This window comes from Quercus lobata, chromosome 6 (genome assembly GCF_001633185.2).
Source record: "Quercus lobata isolate SW786 chromosome 6, ValleyOak3.0 Primary Assembly, whole genome shotgun sequence".
NCBI classification, from domain to species: domain Eukaryota; kingdom Viridiplantae; phylum Streptophyta; class Magnoliopsida; order Fagales; family Fagaceae; genus Quercus; species Quercus lobata.
In genome coordinates, this window is record NC_044909.1 from 49344076 (window position 1) to 49364569 (window position 20494).

The window sequence follows — 20494 nt, forward strand, 5'->3', positions numbered from 1 at the left end:
ATTTTTCTTAAGTTTGTTCTACACCATCCTGAATTGGGGATAGGAAAATGTTTTTGAGGAAGATTGTTTTGACCTAAAGTTAACCAAAAGGCTCTAGTGAAAGTATAGTCTCTTAGAGCATGTGGGGATGTTTCTTTGTTACCATAACGAAGACCTAATTAGGCATTTGGGTTTGTATGTCTGAAAATTGTGGCCCCTGTTGGTAATTTGTTGTAAGCACATTTCCAAATAAAAATTCTCAGTTTTGAAGGTATAGGAAGTTTCCAAATCAAGTCCAAGTCCAATTCTCAATTTTATATACTCCAGGTGTTAGTGTCTATCTCCCTCTATATTGCTTTAGGCGCTTAGAGGTTACCACCCTTCCCTCCCACGCATTTGCTTAAAAAAAAAAAAAAAAAAATTCAAGCTGATTTTAGTTTTATGTTCTTCATTCATTAGTTTTATAATAATAATAATAATAATAATAATAATAATAATTGTAGGGATAAGGGGCCCAAGAATATATGTTGGGCCTTGGGTCTTGTCTGAGGACGCTTAGTAGTCTGAGGACAGATAAACAATAATGAAGATGTGAGACTCAGAACTCCATAAGCAAGCTACGAATGAGAGGGCTGGGGAAGGTAGGCTGAGAAGGAATATCTCCTCGGCTAAACAAAGCAGAGATTAGAAAGTGTGTTCTGTCATCCAGAGTGACACAACCCAGAAACCCAAACTCACTGAACCCAGTGAAAGAAAAAGAAAAAAAAAAGAGATGAAGAAGACTAGACCAGATCTAGCGTGAAAGGGAAAAGAAAAGAAGAAGAAGAAGATCACCTAGTGTGAAAGGAAAAGAAAAAAAAAAAAGAAGAAGAAGAACCCAAACTCCCCAAACCCAGTGAAAAGAAAAAAAAAAAATAGAAACCCAAACTCACTGAACCCAGTGAAAGAAGAAGAAGAAGAAATAAAAAAAAAAAGCTTAATGAAGAAGACCAAGACCCAGCGTGAAAGGGAAAAGAAAAAAAAGAAGAAGAAGAAGCCACCTAGTGTGAAAGGAAAAAGAAAAAAAGAAGATGAAGAAACCAAACTCACCGAGCCCAGTGAAGAAAGAAAAAAAAAGGGTCAAAAGTTGCAGCTGGATTCTGACCGTGGGACCTAGTATATAGTTTTAATTACGGAAATGCCATTGAAAATAGAGTTATGAAAACTGAAAACATCTAAAATGTGTTTTCAGTTTTCATAACTCATCACTCAAAAATTAGAGAATTGAGTGATAGAAACAAAAATTGGAAACAAAAACCAAACAGACTTCTCAGCCATGGGGCCCACTATTTTTGAGTTATGGGTGATGGAAACAGAGTTATGAGTTATGGAAACATAAAATCCAAACAGCCCCTTATTGGCGAGAGGTGAGCATGAGAGTTATCTAGGTTGGGGAACGACGATCTTTGTGTTGAGATGAGGTGGTGGATCTCGGCGTTGATTCCCACCGGTTGGGTTGAGTTCGATAGTGGCTAGCTATGGACCTCTCGGTAGTGACTGAAAGAAACAATTATTGACTGACATCAATACTGGGAGGTGGGTCTCTCATTGGAGGCTTTCTTTTTTGGCTAGGTGGTTTGTCAAAAGCCTTACAGACCAAAGATTCATTGGCTCTTATGTCTAGTGAGTTCTTAACATCACCCATTGCATCAGACTACCTATGCCTATGACTTCTAAGTTTCCTTCTAAATTGAAGCTTCTAGCTAGGTGAAGGGAAAAAGACCCAGACTAGGGGAAGGGGAAAAAAGAAAAAATAAATTAATGCTGTTTGTTGAATCATTTCTTTAGACAGATGGCAACAATTTAAAAGGGGTACCTAAGGAACAATACCTAAGGTACTGTATCTAAGTTTTGCCATTTGCATAAATAAAAGAGCCCAAAATTTGGTAAGGATGAGTTGTAAAACCCAAGTTTTACACCATCTAATAAGTGATTGCCATATCAACATTTTAATTAAAATTCAATACATCCTACCACACTTAATAATATCTCAATTTGGTTGGATTTATACAAGGATATTAGAATTAATTGGACATGGTTGTACTTATTCTTAAATATGTGATAAGATGATGTGGTGTGTTAAGATTGGAGCGGTAAAACATGAGTTTTATACTACATCCTTATTGAATTTAATTTATAAATAAAAATAAAAAATACAATAAATTTCATTTCACTCCATTTTAAATGGCATCTTACAATTTGTTATTTCAAATCCATCAATAAATTTTATCAATAGAAAAAAATTCCTTTCCATATTTCATTCAATTTATTTAAGCTAAAATTTAACATCAAAATCTTTCTCTTTAAATACATCTATCCAAATTACAATAAGCACAAGCTTAGATTGTAGGTGCATCGTTTTCTTATAAGTGTTACAACTTTCCATACTTATACAAATGAAGTGATGTGAAATTATTATTATTATTATTATTGTGGGGTACAGAAATTAATAAGGTGATAATGCCACATGTCATACCCAAGGCTAAGGAGGCCAATACAGTTCCGAGGAGCCCATACACTCGAACGGTAAAGCTGGAGAGGCAAGCCATAGCCACGTCAAGGGCACATTACCAGAGGGGGGCCACACTGTAGATGAAGAGTTTCAGAGAAGGGGTTAGCCCTAACGTGATTGGAGGGATAATAGCTGCCACTACATTTATGCCACCACATTTATTGCACTTCACCAAACTCTCTGGCCGCATTTATGTGGAAAAGACCCCTGAACAGTGTTGTCTTGGTTGCCGCAACTCACAGAAGACTGGGAAGGGCGTCTGATGGGATAAGCACTCAAGTAGTGGCCTGCATAATCAACAAATGGAGAGTCAAGATTAGCGAAATGAACATATATAATGTGAGAGATCCTCCAGGGATGGGGGATTGAGAAATCTGTAGAGAAAACACTGTAGCAACAAAAACTAAAATTGTATCCAAGTCTAAAAGAAATATATTCAAGGACTACCTTTCTCGGATTTTGCCGAGGAAGGCTTTCTTTGCATAGAGTTTGTCTTTCTTTACTTTCTCACTATCTTTAATTCACTGTGCATGTTGTTCGATTCATTGAATCTTAGTTTTTAAGCTCTCTCTACAAATTCATTGTGTCAGACTCTTTGGACCCTAATCCAACTACTTCTTGGGCTTAGGATCCAAACCGTGACCCTACAATTGGCTCTGTCTATGGGAAGCTTGAGTTTTAGTGAGATCAATATCTAGCTATGGTAGGTTCAGGGTCCAACCGGGAGGAGTCTGTTCGTTCTCAACGTCAAGACCAATTTCTCAATCTTGAATGAAGGAGGGACCGCGAGGTTAGTGTGCACACCATGCATACTAGTGGGAGCCAGTCTCGAGGCGGGAGTTACATCTTTCATGAGGAGAATACCAGAAGCATGTAGTTGAAGATTGACTGTCTTCGTAGGAGGCTACGCTGCAAGTGACAGAGAAGGACTCTCTCAGATTCTGACCCTTCTTCTGATGATGATAGAGATGGCAGTTACATGCCCAAGTCAAAGACTCCTGCTAGCGAGTCTTTTTCGTGTGATGAGGGTCACCATTACGAGCACAAGAATAAGGGCCCGTCTCGCAAAGGCCTAGGAAACTCTAAGTAGGGCACTGAACTAAATTTCCAAGTCACCTTTTGCACGTAGAATTGAAAGAGGAAAGCTTCCTCGCCGGTTTACGCAGCCAACGTTTACCATGTACAATGGTAGAACTAGGGGTGTCCACGGGTCGGGCCGGGTCGGTTTTGGGCCCAAACCGTACTCGACCCGGTTGAATCGGTTTTTTATATTTGGGACCTGTATTCGACCGAATATCGGGTGGGATCCGACATTTCGGGTAATCGGGTTGTCCGGGTCGGAGTCATCGGTTTCACGGGTCTGGGCCTCAGATTGGGCCGAACTTTTTGCCATTGTTAAAATCACAGAAAATTCACTTTTTTGGGCCTTTTTACTTAATTAATTTTGAAATTTTGAAATAGAACTTCCAGCATAACAAAACTAGACCTATTAGGCCATCAGTCAGGACAAATCAAAAAGGCCCAAATAAGGCTTATTCATTTTATCACCTGTGATCAACACAACACACCAAAAAGTCTCTGTTATTTTTTAGTCACTTGTGATATGAAACAAGAAGCACCTATCAATCCCAATACATAATCTTTCCCACATTAAGAACAAAAAATAAACACAATCAACTAATCTGTAATCTGTAAAACACCACAAAAGGCACCTAGGCAGTAAACTGCTCAACACCCATAAAACCTGCAAACCACAACAAATAATATTTCCAATTTTTCAGCAATAAAATAAATCACAACAGAATACTATACTGCAATATTCCAACAGATATATATATACTTAGTAACATAAAGGCAGTCACTGCAAGTTTTTTGGACAGTAACCCATAAGGCAGAAAACTTGCTAGTTATACAATGTTCCAAGTAATATAATTAATTACAACAATCAAATACCATAGGTATTTCCAAAAAATAGCTTTTCCAAAGCATTGAATGACTACTCTATAGTTTATAAGTCTATAACTAATAGAAAAGAAAACCTATGAACTAAGATTTCTTTTCTATAAGTATTGACAGTTGAGTATTGTTACAAGTTAGAAAAGCAATATGTCCAAAAAAGCTTCCAAAATATCCCAAAATGCTGCCTTCTTTACAAAATAATTTACCATCCTCCTACAATAGACAAAAAAATATTCAACAAACAATACATTAGTATCAACCAACTAGTAAGGAAACCAAGTTTATAATAGTAAGGGGCTATAAAGGCAGAATCATACCAAGTCAGTGATTAATCATCAATGCTAATTAAGGGTCGTTTGCCTGAAGTGGAACCCTTGGTTGAGCTGGTATTTGCTGTTGGTTGTTGATTTAAAACTAGAAAAGAATAGGAAATAAACACAATAAACACAAATAGATTAAATTTTGCTTGAATACATGAGACATTCAATAAAATTAATACACTAAGTTTCAGAATTTAAACATATTACCTAAGTCAAGTAACTCCTCCTCCAATGCCTCAACATCATCCCTTGACTGGCGATGAGAAATTGGAACTGTGGCTTGAAGCCAATTTTGTGAACATACAAGGTTTTGAACCATGAGAGGAGATAGTGCACTTCGAAATGGATCAACAATTCGACCTCCAGTGCTAAATGCTAACTCAGATGCAACAGTGGAAACTGGCACAGCCAGCACATCCTTAACTACTTTAGACAACACTTGGTACCTATTACAATTGTTCCTCCACCACTCCAATATCTCAAAATTTGCATCCTTTCTACCATCACAGTTTTCAGTCAAATACCTCTCAAGCTCATTACTACAACCTACAGATTGCTCAACTTGCAAAAAACGTTCATATCGCGAGTGAACCATCACATATGGATCACTAGCATCAGTTTCTAATTCTGTCCTCTCACTCCCACTTTGATCTTGCACATTTGGTGAATGAATAGAAGTGTAAAAATTATACAACTTAAACAAAAGGTCTTTCACCTTATCAACCATCACTTCTGCAACTGCATTCCCATAAATTTCAGAAAATGAAAACTTCAAAAACCTCAATTTTTTTTGTGGATCAAAGACCACAGCCACATACAAAAGAGGATTAATTTTCTCCCCTTCCCCCCAATACTTCTCAAACTTAGTTTGCATGTTTGTGGCTGTGCTTTTCAAGAGAGTATTTTGGGATTTAACTAAATTGGAAATACTCTCCTGAATAACAAAAATCTCATCATAGAAGGCATTTGAAGTAACATACAATGAACCAGAAAATTTCTTTGTTGCATTATAAAATAGCCTTAAGAAAGTCACAAATGCCCTACAATTTTGGAAATCAGTCATACATGGAGACCCCAAACCACCACTATCTTCCTTGGTCCTAAAGTACGACGAATAACCATCATCTTCAAAATCCATTCGGAGGAACACTTTCTCAAAATTTTCAGCAGTTTCTAACATGATATAGGTCGAGTTCCACCTAGTAGGTACATCTAGACTGAGAAGACTCTTGGACTCCATACCTAACCTCTCCATAAAACTCCTAAAAGTTTGACTTCTATTGGGTGAGGACTTCACATACCTCACAGCTTCACGCACCTTAGCAACAGATGCATCTATCTCTTTTAAACCCTCCCCCACAATGAGATTTAGGATATGGGCACAACACCTCATGTGCATATACTCATTTCCTAAAACTGCCCCATTCCAATCTTTAGTCACCCTTTGCAAAAATTTAATTGTTGTTAAATTTGAACTAGCATTATCCATCGTCAAGGTGAATAGCCCATCAATACCCCACTCACGCAACGACATCTCAATCTTTCTACCTATAGTCTCCCCCTTGTGGTCTTTAACTTGACAAAAATTTAGAATTCTCTTATGCAATTTCCAAGCATCATCAATAAAGTGACAAGTCAGACACATATAATTTAAATTTTGAATAGAAGTCCATGTGTCCGTAGTGAGACACACCATACAACCCTTCAAGGATTTCCTTAGCTTTTTTCTCTCACTATTATAAATGCCAATCACATCCCTAGCCACAGTTTGACGAGATGAGATATCCTTTAATCTAAGCTTAGGTTGTAAGGTACTTACAAATTTCTTAAACCCATACCCCTCAACATACCTAAAAGGCAACTCATCAATTATTACCATTTTGGCCAATGCCTTTCTAGAAGCCTTAACAGAAAAGGATGTTGACACAAGGTGGAATCCGTCTTCTCCATCCTTTTTGGGTACAAAAGCTAATGTTTTCTGCTCTCTAACTACATCTTCTCTATTAGGGTTCTTGGGACATATTGGCACATGAGCTAACAAATTACTAGTACCACAACTCTTACTATCAGCATTATAAGATTTTTGACAATAATTACAGATAGCCTTAGTTTTACTAGTATCACCCTCACCTATCTTTACTTTTTCAAAGTGACCCCAAACAACAGACTTTTTCCTACCACTACAACCACCACTAACAGGAGCTGTCATACTCACTTGGCATGGTGGAACTTGGGGCAACTCAAAAGCAGCAGCTGCTTAAGCTTGGGTAGCAGCAGAATCTTCAACTTGGGTGGGAATAACACCATCATCTTCTGTAGCAGCTGGTGTTTGGATAGAGGGTTCATTAGTGTTGGTTTCCATGACCTAAAAAAACAAAGATACATATTAGCAAACTAGAGTAACAAGTATAATTAATAGCTTTAATATTAATAATAATAATAAATAATAACCACACACACCAAAAAGGAAAACCAGTATCCTGGAACCACACATTTTAAAAAACATAATCACATCATGACCTACAAATTGCATGATCATACTAATCACATCATAACAATCTTCTCATACAAAGCAAGGTAAATATTCTAAAACTTTAAAAACAAAGCAAGGTAAACTAAAACTTCCATAAGATGCTATAACCAAAATGTTAAATAAACCTTGTCTAATTTGGGCAGTACAGAACATACAAAGCTACAAACTAATAAAAGCAAAATCAAAAGCATCTGCAAGCCACATTAACAAACTCTCATGAATTAAATTCAAAAGTTTCCCTTTCAACATTCTATTAATCACATCATAACAATCTTCTCATACAAAGCAAGATAAATGTTATACAACTTTAAAAACAACTCACATGAATTACATTCAATAGTTTCCCTTTCAACATTCTATTTATCATTTAAATTACGCTGCCCCTTTTGTAAAAAGAAATATCAAACCACCACAATCAACTAATCACATCATAACAATCTTCTCATACAAAGCAAGGTAAATGTTCTAAAACTTTAAAAACAACTCTCATGAATTACATTCAATAGTTTCCCTTTCAACATTCTATTTATCATTTAAATTACTCTGCCCCTTTTGTAAAAAGAAATATCAAACAACCACCACAATCAACTAATCACATCATAACAATCTTCTCATACAAAGCAAGGTAAATGTTCTAAAACTTTAAAAACAACCCTCATGAATTACATTCAATAGTTTCCCTTTCAACATTCTATTTATCATTTAAATTACTCTGCCCCTTTTGTAAAAAGAAATATCAAACAACCACCACAATCAACTAATCACATCATAACAATCTTCTCATACAAAGCAAGGTAAATGTTCTAAAACTTTAAAAACAACCCTCATGAATTACATTCAATAGTTTCCCTTTCAACATTCTATTTATCATTTAAATTACTCTGCCCCTTTTGTAAAAAGAAATATCAAACAACCACCACAATCACTACATTCTTTTTTTTTTTTTTTACTAAATACAAAGGAAAGCAAAAACCATACCTTGAAGAAAACCGTGGGTGTATGGGTTTCAAACTTGAGGGCAGATAATGATACTTGGATTCAGCTTTCAATCCTGAATAAAATTAAAACAGGATCAAAATTGATTAAAGAAAAGAACAAAGAACAGAAGTAAAATAGTTAGGATCTCTAAATTTTAAATACAAAGGAAAGCAAAAACTACCTTGAAGAAAACCGTGGGTGTATGGGTTTCAAACTTCAGAGCAGATAATGATACTTGGAGACTGGAGTCAGCTTTCAATCCTGTATAAAACTAAAACAAGATCAAAATTGATTTAAGAAAAGAACAAAGAACAAAAGTAAAATAGTTAGGGTTTCTAAGTTATTTTTAGTTAGGGTTTCATAGTATGAACAAAGAACAAAAGTAAAATAGTTAGGGTTTCTAAGTTATTTTTAGTTAGGGTTTCATAGTATGAATCTGATTTTAACATTTGATTATTTGATTATTTGATTTTAACATAGGGTTTCATAGGATTATTTGATTTTAACATTTGATTTCCATCACAAATGAAACCAACGAGACTAACAAAAAAGAAAGATGAGAAACAAAGAAAAATTACCTTACTGACTCCGTGAAGAGTACACGGGGTGAGGACTCCGGCGGTAGCTATGGAGAGAGGAGTGGATAGCGGCGGTGGCGCTAGGCGTTGGAGGCGGAGAGGGGACTGGGTAACGGCATTGGAGGCGACTAGGGTTTGTTCTTTAGAATTTGGATTTGGAGAAGCAGTAGTTTGGATTTGGGGAAACGGTTTAGACTTTATAGAGTGTGAGATTGTGAGAGTTTGAGAGAGCAGGTAAAGAACTAAGAGTGTGAGACTGAAGAAGTGAAGACTGAAGAGGTGAGGAAGAGTGAAAAGGGAAGGAGAAGGCGTGAATGGGAAGCCATGTCCATGACCTGACCTCTGGCTCTGAAGTGAAAACTGAAGAAGAGTGAAGACTGAAGAGTAGTGGCTTGAATCCGTTTGAGTCTTTGAGATATCAGATCTTTCCCCTTTATTTCTCACCGTTAGATTGGCTCTCCATCTTGTATTCTAATCGTTGATTAAAAATGGGTTATTGTGCCACTGTGGTGATCGGTGATTTCATGCCCAGTTGAGTCAATTTTACTCTCATCAACACCCTTCATTTTAAATTTTAATTTGAGATGAACGGCTGATATTTATGTTGGGAACGTGTGAGGGAAATCTGGGGCTGGCATTGCTGATTTGCTGGGATGGGCTGTCTGGCCACATGTCAAATCTACTTTTTTTTTTTTATTATAAATAATTCGATCGGTTCGGATTTTCCGGGTGAAATATTTTGAAACCCGGGTCCGATCCGAACTATATGGATTTTTTAAATGCCAATTTGTGACCGACCGTGGAGTGGATTCGGAGCCGCCCGTGGACCTTCGGTTCGAGCGGTTTTGGGCGAGCAGGTCGGTTGATGCGGGTCCTTGGACACCCTTAGGTAGAACAGACCTGTGGAGCATGTGAGCTACTTTAACTAGAGAATGACTATACACTTCAAGAATGAGGCCTTGATGTGCAAGGTGTTCCCATCCAGTTTGGGGCTTGTGGCGATGAGGTGGTTTGACGGCCAGAAGGAAGGCTCTATCAACTCCTTTAAGGAGCTTACTTTGGCGTTTGATGTTGGTTTTGTTACTTGCAGCAGGGTTTCTCGGCCTTTGGACTCCTTGTTGTCCATGACCATGTAGGAGGGAGAGACCTTGAAAACATATTCTGACAGGTACTAAGAGATGTTCAATGAGATTGATGGGAATTTCGACGATGTGGCCATAAGGACTTTTAGGTCGGCCTGCCCGCCGAGCATGATTTGAGAAAATCTTTAACAAGAAAGCCTGTTGGGAGAGTGCGTTAGCTCATGGATTGTATCAGCGAGTCCAAACGGATCAAAGAGGATCAGCAGTAAGGAAAGGAAAAGGCTAAGGTGATCCCACAAGAGCGGAGGGATTTCAGGTTGGATAGGTACAATAGCAGTCGACCTCGGAGAGATTTTGCTGGGCACCCTGGCTTGGCTACCACCCATATGGTGAGTACTATATTCGGAGAACCCGTGCATCAGGTTTTAGAAAAAATTAAGAATGAGCCATACTTTAAGTAGCCAACTAAGTGGGAGGAGACCTCACGAAGTGCAACTAGAGTCTTCATTGCTAGTACAACCAGGAACGAGGGCACACTACAGAGGATTGCAGGACTTTGTGGAGTCATATGGAGCAATTAGTTAAGGCAGGAAAGCTGAAGCAATTCCTGTATCAACCCAACAGACAAGGTGGTCTAGCAGGGTTGGGGCCTCAGAGAGATACTTCTACAAGACTACCTCTAGGTACAATTAGTGTCATTCTTGCTACTCCGCAAATGACTGGTTCTCAGCCATCTAGGGTGATGTCTATAGCTCGTCCGTCTGCAGAGGGCTTATCCCCTGATCCGAAGAGGAGTAGAATGAAAGTCCGGCTGGCTTTGAGCTTTTCGAATGAGGATAAGGTTGGAACCTTGCAGCCGTATGATGATGCGATGGTGGTCACCCTTAGGATAGGTAGATATAATGTGAAGAGAGTGTTGGTAGATCAAGGCAGTGATGCAGAGATCATGTACCCTGACCTATTTAAGGGGCTGAAGTTGAGGTCCGAGGATCTAACCTGCTACGATTCCCCTTTAATAGGGTTTGACAGGAAGATTGTCTTTCTGAAAGGCCAAATCCGACTACCCGTTCAGGCAGGGACAGAGGTCGTGGAGGTGAACTTCATCGTGGTAGATGCCTACTCCCCTTATACTGCTATTGTGGCAAGGCCCTGGCTCTATGCCATGGGGGTCGTTTCCTCCACCATACATTTGAAGGTGAAGTATCTGTCTAGGGAGTAGGTTGAGGAGTCGGTGGGGAGTCAGTCTATGGCCAGGCAGTGCTTGGTGGCCGCAATTAGACATCAGACTGGTAGTGAGTTCTCGGCCTTTGCTAGACGGGATTTATAGCAATCAATGGTGCTAGTGTTGTCCACAGAGGTAGTGGTAGAAGGGGCAAAGTGTGAGCAACTGGAAAAAGTTGTTATTGGTGACGATGAGGAGAAGTTCTTTCAGGTCGGAGTTTAGCTGCCTCCTTAGGAGAGGCAAGAGCTGGTAGATTTTATTAGAAAAAATATTGATATATTTGTGTGGAGTGCTTACGAAGCCCCTAGGGTGGATCCAAATTTCATTTGTTATCGTTTAAACGTCAATCCATCTACCATCTCCAAGAAGCAACCACCTCGACACTCATTTAGGGAACATTCTGATGCCACCAGGGGGGGAATACTGAAGCTTAAGCGGGCCGGGGCCATAAAAGAGGTGTTTTACCCCAAGTGGCTGGCCAACACAGTAGTGGTGAAAAAGAAAATTGGGAAGTGACGAGTATTTGTAGACTTTACAGATTTAAATAAAACTTGCCCAAAAGACCTTTTCCCCCTACCTCAGATAGATTAATTGGTGGACGCAACTATAGGCCATCCTTGGATGAGCTTTTTGGACGCCTTTCAGGGCTATCATCAGATATTGTTAACTCAAGACAATCTGGAAAAAACTGCTTTTCATACACTCATTGGGAATTACCACTACAAAGTAATGCTTTTTGGATTGAAAAATACAGGGTCTACCTACTAGAGGATGATGACCAGGATGTTTGAGCCTTAGTTAGGCAAAAATATTGAGGTGTATATGGATGATAGGGTGGTAAAGAGTAAAACAGAGTCCGAGCATATAGATGACCTTGGGAATATTTTCGAGACACTGAGGAAACATAAATTGCGCCTTAATGCCGCTAAGTGTTCTTTTGGTGTAGGCTTTGGCAAGTTTCTGGGTTATATGGTTACCCACTTTGGAATTGAAGTTGACCTTAATCAGATTAGAGCAATTAACAACCTACAGCCTCCTCAGAATCCCAAAGAGGTCCAGAAGTTGATAGGAATGACTGCTGCTTTGAACCGATTCATTTCTCGATTAGCAGATAGGTGTAGGCCCTTTTTCCAGTTGTTGCATAAGTGGAAAGGATTTGAATGGACAGGGGAATGTTCCTCGGCCTTCCAGCGGTTGAAGGAATATCTTTCTCAGCCACCTATTATGTCCAAGCTCGAGGAGGAGGAGGTTTTATTTACTTATATTGCTGTAGCCTCACATGCGGTGAGTCTGGTACTGATATGGGTTGATGATGGGGTGCAGATACCAGTTTATGATGTGAGCAAATCACTACATGAGACAGAAGTTTGCTATTTACCATTAGAGAAGGCCATCTTGACAGTAGTACATGCCACATGGAAGCTCCCACATTACTTCTAGGCTCACACTGTTGTGGTCCTAACCCAACTCCCTCTTCAATCATTGCTTCAGAAAGCTGATTACACAAGAAGGATTGCAAAATGAGGAACGATCCTAGGAGATTTCTGGTACACATGGTATTACCCATTTCTGTCACGTGACATGGAGTTGATGAGCCCACATTGGAGACCCTCTTTTTTTTGTTCAAGAAAAAAAATCATTACTAAAACAAAAGAATTTGTAGAAATAGGAACTAAAAGGAGAGCCAAGAGACACTAGACAAAACAAAATAAACAGACCAACAAACTAACAGACCCCTATCTAGTTCCACAACAGCCAACAAAACAAAAACAAAAACAAAAAAAGCTAGATGGTTCTTGTCAAATATGAAGTACAGGAAATTTCCACAAATATTTCTTCAAAAGAAGCAAATCTGTTAGTCTTGAAATCCATGGAGTCCCAAAAGAAGCATTGAAATAGGAATGTTGGACATGTATTTATAGTAGATTTGCCTGTGTTGGAAACTCCTCTTCTTGTCAAAAGATCAACATAACCATTAGCCTCTCTTCATATGTGACTAGAGTGCACTTCCTAATCTCGGGCCAATAATGACCTGCAATCCATAACCAAATTAGTAAATTCATAAGGAATTTTTTTAACTTGTGAAGTTATCCATTCTATAGCCAATTTTGAATATGATTGGAGCTAAACATTATAGTATCCCCTATCCCATAATATCTTAATATCATGTCTAATTGCCCATAGTTCAGCTATCATACTGTTAGATTAAGCCACAAACCCTAGATATTGAAAGCAAAGAAAATTCTCCAAGGGATGTGATGGATAGGATAATTTTTCCTAAGTTTGTTTTGCTCCATGCCTGAATTGGGGATAGGAAAAAGTTTTTGAGGAAGATTGTTTTGACCTAAAGTTAACTAAAAGGCTCTAGTGAAAGTGCAGTCTCTTAGAGCACGTGGGGCTGTTTCTTTGTTACCATAACGAAGACATGATTAGGCATCTGGGTTTGTATGTTTGAAAATTGTGGCCTTTTTTGGTAATCTGTTTTGAGCATATTTTCAAATAAAAATTCTCAATTTTGGAGGTATAGGAAGTTTTCAAATCCAAGTCCAAGTTCAATTCTCAATTTTATATACACCCACGTTATATAGAGGAAACTTCAAAAGGTGTTAGTGTTTATCTCCCTCCATGTTACATTGGACGTGTAGAGATTGCCAACCTTCCCTCCCACGGATTTGCTTAAAAGAAAATGAACTTCAAGGTGACTTCGGTTTTATGTTCTTCATTCATTAGTTTTATAATAATAATAATAATAATAATAATAATAATTATTATTAAGCTAAAATGAAAAACTAAGCCTTTAAGTTTTACCTTTTGTCATTTCAGTTTTCTAAGTTTCAGTTTTTTTTTCATTTCAGTCCTCTAAGTTTTAAGTTTTGTCAATTTAGTCCTTTGTTAGTCTTCTATTAAGTGCTACTGTTTACTAATCAAAACAATGCTGTTTTGGAGTTATTTATTTATTTATTTATTATTTTAATTTCTTAATTTTAAAAAATGAAAAATGTTAATTACAAAAAAAAGAAAAGAAAAGAAAAGAAAAATAAACTAACGCTTAGGAACAACGTCATTTCCCTACCCACTAAAGGTCAAAAACTATCCCCATGCCCACCGATATCCTAACTTGATTAATTGAAAATTTGAGAGAGAGAGAGAGAGAGAGAGAGAGAGAGAGAGAGAGAGAGAGAGAGAGAGAGAGAGAGAGAGAGAGAGAGAGAGAGAGAGAGAGAGAGAGAGAGAGAGAGAGAGAGAGAGAGAGAGAGGATAAAATTAATTCTTGGAGAGAGCTTCTTGATGATCTAAAACAATGGTGGGATAACCGTGATAGTAAGCGCAGTGGATCAGTGTGGACCCCTCTCTTCATGTGATTGTGTTATCCGATTGATTTTTTTGTGAAATATATGACTTTCTTGTTTTCTTTACAGGTGAAAACAAAGAGTCCTAATTTCAAACATAAGGTTAGTCAGCATTCACTCTGGCTTACCGATGCACCAAGATGGGTTTTGTTAGAACTTGATAGAGTGGGATTTGATATGCAAACTCAAAAATCAAAACAAGTGAAGTGGCACAGAGGTGAGCACGGACACTTTTGGCTTGGCAAGAAGACCAAAAAAAAAAAAATCACTTATTTAATTTAAAAGAATAAAAGTGATAGTATATATCTCTTTATCGTTCTTTTAGTAATAGTATATAACTATATATCTCTATGTTTCAAGTGAGGACTTTTTTTTTTTTAATTAACATTTTTCAGTTTTTTTTTTTTTAAAATTAAGAAATTAAAAAAAAATTAGTTAGTAAATGTTAGCACTTAACAGAAGATTAACGGAATATTGAATTAACAAAACTTAAAACTTAGAGGACTGAAATGATAAAATGTGAAATTTAGAGGATCAGTTTTGCATTTTAACCTTATTATTATTATTTTGTTAGGTGATTGATTCACAATCATTAGCCACCAAAGGATGACAGATTGACAGCAATTAAGCCAAAACGCCATTGACTTAAACATTAGTTTACTAATATAAAATTATAGTGACAATACATTGCTAATCTTGTAACCCAAACTCTTTTACCATTAGTGAGTTAACGGTAGAGACTAAATCAATTGCAAGTTGAAAATAACAAGAACCAAATTAATTGGGGCAAAAATGTAGGGACTAAAATAATATTTTTACTAAAAGCTTATTTTGCATGAATTATTTTCATCATGAGAAAATAGTTTAGCTTTAAGCAAAGTACATGAGTTTCCCTCATTTATTATGCCTCAAGCAAAGTGCATTTGATAGCAGGGAATAGGTCACTCCATTCAATTCACATAGGAACATAAATACGCAACATATATCATATAGACTTTATTAGTCCTCTTAGTATTCTCATTTCACAGTCTAACTTTCTGTATGAAAGATTTGCTATCCAAACCCTTGCTGTAAAAATTTTCATGAAATTCCGGCACCGTGAATTTGCGGTAAAGAGCTGGTTTATTAGGTGATAATAATTCTGGCAGTGGTCTGAAGTAATCAGAATCAGCTATAGTGCCCACGTTGAAAGATGTTAGGACTGAGATACGAGGCTCTTTAGATGCCTTAGCCAAAACACGATGCTCCACGCTTATGTAATTATCGTTAGAGATTATCTGTTAGAAAATATAAACAAAAAATTACAAAATTAAAGAGAAAGATGACAAATATTTTTAACATCCATGTTGAGAACATGAAATGGCAAAAATCAGGTGATGCAAGTGTTTTTAATGCATAACATACACAAAACCTTACAAATGACGTTTGAAGTTGAGGATTTTAAATTAAGGGAGTTGAAGAAAAATTTCTCATTATAAATTGAACATAACTGGAAGAAATGACAATGACAGTTGGCTACCAAAGGTGGAGAGCACAAATAAGCCAAAGCTTTTGAACATCAATTTACTAACATATAATCGATAGTGACAGTTTGTTAGAAACAATTTTAATTTCTCAAAACATTTACTTAATATAATAATTATGTTAATTTTTAAAAAATATACATGTGTTACCTCATTATTTGTGAGAAATTAAATAAAAAAACATTAAAAAGTTTTTGTAATTATTTATTAATTTTTTTTTAATGTTTTTGAAGAGCCGTGTAACTCAATAGAATAATATCCTCTCTTTTATTAAAATAATTAGGATTTAAAACACATTAATTATTTAAAAATATCCACATTTCTTTCTATAACTTACAATACATCTTGTGATGTGATTTATTGTGATACTACTTACACTATTTTATTAGGTCCCAATAACAATTTTTAATGCGTAGTGGCGGCTCCAAGAAATTTTTTTAGGATGGTCACTATAAGAAACTTAAATCCTACAAAATTTAATAAACAAAAAAAACTTGAATATATCGACTTACAAAATATGCATACAAATACATAAAATTTTATAATTTCATTATTCGAGTTTTCATATTTTGAATTCATTACCTGATAGTTTCATTACCAATGCTATAAGTTAAATATCTTCAATATACATAACTAAGCATTATTTTTGTATTGTATACATATTATTATGAATTTTTCTTAATACTTAATTTTTTTTTGTGTGTAACTAGTGTTACTCTATCAACAATTCAATTTGTAAAAGTTGTAAATACGCTACCTCACCCCCAATGACTTTAATAGTCTAATTTTTTTCTTTAATAATTACTGCCATACTCCCACACATGCCCCACTCAAGAGACTATTAGACAATAAATCAATAGTAAACATACTAAGAGGACTCACATAGGTTAATGCAAAATAGTATAAAAAGTTATTTTTGTACATTTAACCCCAAAATTCACCTACAACAGATTAGCCAAAATTGTGTTAAAAAAAAACTACATTGTTACTATCGCTATGTAAATTGATAAAGAAATAATAAAAAAATAAGAAAAAAAGATATATGAATTGGGAGAATAATAAAAAATTGATTAAAAAAATTAATATTTAAAAAAATGTATTTAAAATAAATAATTTGATATTAGATGTTTTAAAAAATGATTATATAAAATAAAAATAACACATTCTTATACTAAAATAGACAAAAAAATTTGCACATTGACGCAAATATCACAATAATTCAGTAAATAATATAACATATAATTTAAAATTTAGGTTTTAAAGCTTTTTACATGAGGCCCAAAGTCCCATAGAAAGAATAAATAACTTAGAGCATTTGCAGCAGTGGAGCTAAATACCTATATAGCTATTTTAGTTCCACCAAAACACAAAAAACACCCATACAGCAGTGGAGCTATATCTATATTTTTTAGCTTCATTGCTACAGTGCACATCTATCTATGACTGTGCACTGTAGCTTGGAGCTAAAAAAAACAAAAATTTATTCAACCCAGGATTAAAATAATTCTTTTGTTCTCATCGTGCCTCTCTCTTTAGTCACTCTCATCTATCTGAAGCTCTCTCTTAAAACTCTCTCCGCAAGCTCACTCTCTCAACGTCACTCTCTCAAGCTCACTCTTTCACCGCTGTTAACCCGACTCATCCTCAACATTGCCGCCATTGAAGCTCGACGTCACCGACCCACTAGCCGTCCCAAACCGCTGATCAGACCCACTTCTCTTCCATTGTTCAGACCCACGCCGATACTGTCCTCCTCACCGAAGCTTAGCTTTGTGATTGGTGATTTTTTATTTTGTTTGTGATTGGTGATTTTGTTTGGTCTGGGTTGAGGAAAAGGATTGGAGATTTGGGTTGGTGTTTTTTTCTTTCTTTCTTGCTATGGACTACTGGTGGTGGTGGTGGTGGTTGTGGGTGTGGCTAATGGTAGAGGTGGTTGTGGTTGGTGCTGTGGATGTTTTTTGGGTAGTGGGATATATTATTTTATTATAGTGAATATATTATTTTATTGTGATGTTTATATTATTTTATTGTATTGAAAGCTAAAATAGATCCACAGCATGTGTGTAGGTAAAATAAATAAAGTAATTTTTTGTGGTGCCAAATAGCTAAATTTTTAGCTTCACTACTGTGGATGCTCTTACGTCGCTTTATTCTCTAATTTACTATCCAGTAGTACTCTACTATCAACATTTGCACAACTCATCACCGATATACCCACAAAATTCCTAGCTCAAACTAACTCAAACCGGAGAAATTTATAGAGCCACAATAACAAAATAAAGGAGGGCGAAGCATAGTACCGAAGACTAAGGAGGGAGGAGGTGATGAGAGCAATCTGGGTTCGGTGAATGGATGAAGAGGGAGGCGATGAACAGTGCTTGAGAGCAATTTAGGTTCGGTGAGTTTGGGTATTGGGGGTTGAAGGAAAAAAAATAATAATAATAAGAAGCTCCGGGTTCGGTTTTTTTTTTTTTTTTATCATCTATGAGACCTGATGAGAAATAATCGACAACAAATAAGGGAATTTTTTTTTTTTATCATCTATGAGACCTGATGAGAAATAATGACAACAAATAAGGGAATTTGAGGAAAACCCAGATGGGAAATTGAGCTCGGCATAGCAATACGCCTACTAGGTACTACTAAATTTTGTAGTCTTTTACAGAGAATACCAAACATAATTTTGACTCACCGGTGTTTGGCTATGTACGCTTCAACTATAGGAAGAACCCTCTTCCAGATATTGACGGAGAACAGCTTCAATTTGATAATAAAGGTTGTATATTGCTTCATTGGCCACCCCTTATGACAGTTACTAGAGAAGCCCCAGGCGCGCGAAAAGTTCAAAACCCTGAAACTTTAAGCTCGGGGTTCAGTGAGTTTGGGTATTGGGTTGAAGGAAGGAAGGAAGAAAGAAAAAAAAAAAAAAAAAAAAGGCTGTGTCAAGTCATTGGGTTCACAAAAAGTAAAATTTTTTTAGTTATCATAAGTTAAAAATAGTGTTAAATATGTCACCTTAAGAAATTGATATATTTTAAATAATAAATGGTGATATTTGAGTGATGATTGATAATAATTAAATGAGGAAGGATGAGTGGACAATTTTTTTTCACCCGAACAGCGCCTGAATATCTTGTTACGTCGCTTTATTCTCTAGATGGTAGTACTCCACCATCTTTATTGAAATTTCAAACTCTATAATAACTTCATTCACGTGGGGGAGGGCCCGACAATAGCAGAGAGAGAGAGAGAGAGAGAGAGAGAGAAGAAGAAGAAGAAGAAAGAAAGATAAGAAAGAACTGAAGAATACAAACTACAGGAACTGAGCAAGAAGATGAAGGTGAAGGACTGAAGAATAAGCCGACCAAATTTCTTCTAAAGGTTTTTTTCAGGATGGTCAATATTGTGTAGAGGAACTGACTGATTTTTATTTTTTATTTTTAAAAGAAGAAAGTTTATACCTGAATGAGGTCGCCAATGTTGACAATCAATGCTCCAGGGATGGGCTCCACATCCACCCACTCATCGCCATGCTTGACTTGCAACCCTCCCACCTGGTTCTGCAACAACACAGTCAGCCCTGAATCTGTGTGAGATGTGATCCCCACCGTCAGATCCGGCTGTGGACAATACGGATAGCAGTGTCCCACAGCCAACTTACCCTCCAAAAACCCCAAATCCTTAAACCTCTCAGCCTCCACACCCAACCCTTCAGACAGTAACTCCAACAAAGCCTCAGCCACCTTTGTTGAATGCGATTCCCATGCAACTATCTCTTTCCTACAAACCTCTGGAATATCCTCCTCCTTCGCACGCGTTGCCTCGGGGGCCATCCAAACAGTGAGAGAGTCATGCCAGCTGGCAGCTTTGGCTCTGTACAAGTCGTAGTTGCTCGAGTACATAACCCCATGCTTGTCGTTGTCACGGTTATAGAGTTTAGACTTGACCTCATGTGGTTGGTCGTGGAAAGCTTTGATTGCGTTTATGGTTTCATCTAGGACTGGTTTGGGTATCCCATGATTGATGACTTGGAAGAAGCCCCATGTGGAAGTGGCATCTCTGATTTGTTCCACAAGTTGGTGTCTTTTAGTGGGGGAGTTGAAGTGGGAAAGGTCTATGATTGGGATGCTTTTTTGGGTGCATGTTCGAGAGTTGGGTTTTTTGATATTAGAGAGAGTCTCAGGTGGGTGAATGAACATACGGGGTATAGAGGTGATGCCAGATTCAGAGAGACCTTTGACACCGATCCTGGATTCGTCGAAGTCCTTAACCTCTTTCATACGGTCATAGGTGGGAGTAGCATGATCAGCAGCTGCCATGTTTTGCTCGATGAAGGTGTTTGTGATCCTGGTTGTGCGGTTGAATGAAGTGTTTGAGCAAGGCTACAGATGCAGATTTTTATGGAGTACGTGCACTTAA

The 20494-nt window shown here is 37.0% G+C and overlaps 3 protein-coding genes across 3 annotated transcripts; 1 reads left to right on the forward strand and 2 right to left on the reverse strand.

Annotated features, from left to right (window-relative positions):
- Positions 1 to 5189: 5189 nt before the first annotated feature.
- On the reverse strand, positions 5190 to 7018 carry LOC115950421 (zinc finger BED domain-containing protein RICESLEEPER 2-like). Its single transcript, XM_031067620.1, has 3 exons — positions 5740 to 7018; positions 5256 to 5547; positions 5190 to 5208 (listed from the first exon to the last, which is right to left on the reverse strand). Exons 1-3 carry the CDS (start codon positions 7016 to 7018, stop codon positions 5190 to 5192), a joined length of 1590 nt encoding a protein of 529 aa, XP_030923480.1.
- A 3530-nt stretch (positions 7019 to 10548) lies between these two features.
- LOC115950422 lies at positions 10549 to 11199 on the forward strand. Its single transcript, XM_031067621.1, has one exon. The coding sequence runs from the start codon at positions 10549 to 10551 to the stop codon at positions 11197 to 11199; it is 651 nt and encodes a 216-aa protein (XP_030923481.1).
- A 4213-nt stretch (positions 11200 to 15412) lies between these two features.
- On the reverse strand, positions 15413 to 20494 carry LOC115993866 (1-aminocyclopropane-1-carboxylate oxidase homolog 4-like). Its single transcript, XM_031117847.1, has 2 exons — positions 19537 to 20494; positions 15413 to 15829 (listed from the first exon to the last, which is right to left on the reverse strand). Exons 1-2 carry the CDS (start codon positions 20392 to 20394, stop codon positions 15575 to 15577), a joined length of 1113 nt encoding a protein of 370 aa, XP_030973707.1. The 5' UTR covers positions 20395 to 20494; the 3' UTR covers positions 15413 to 15574.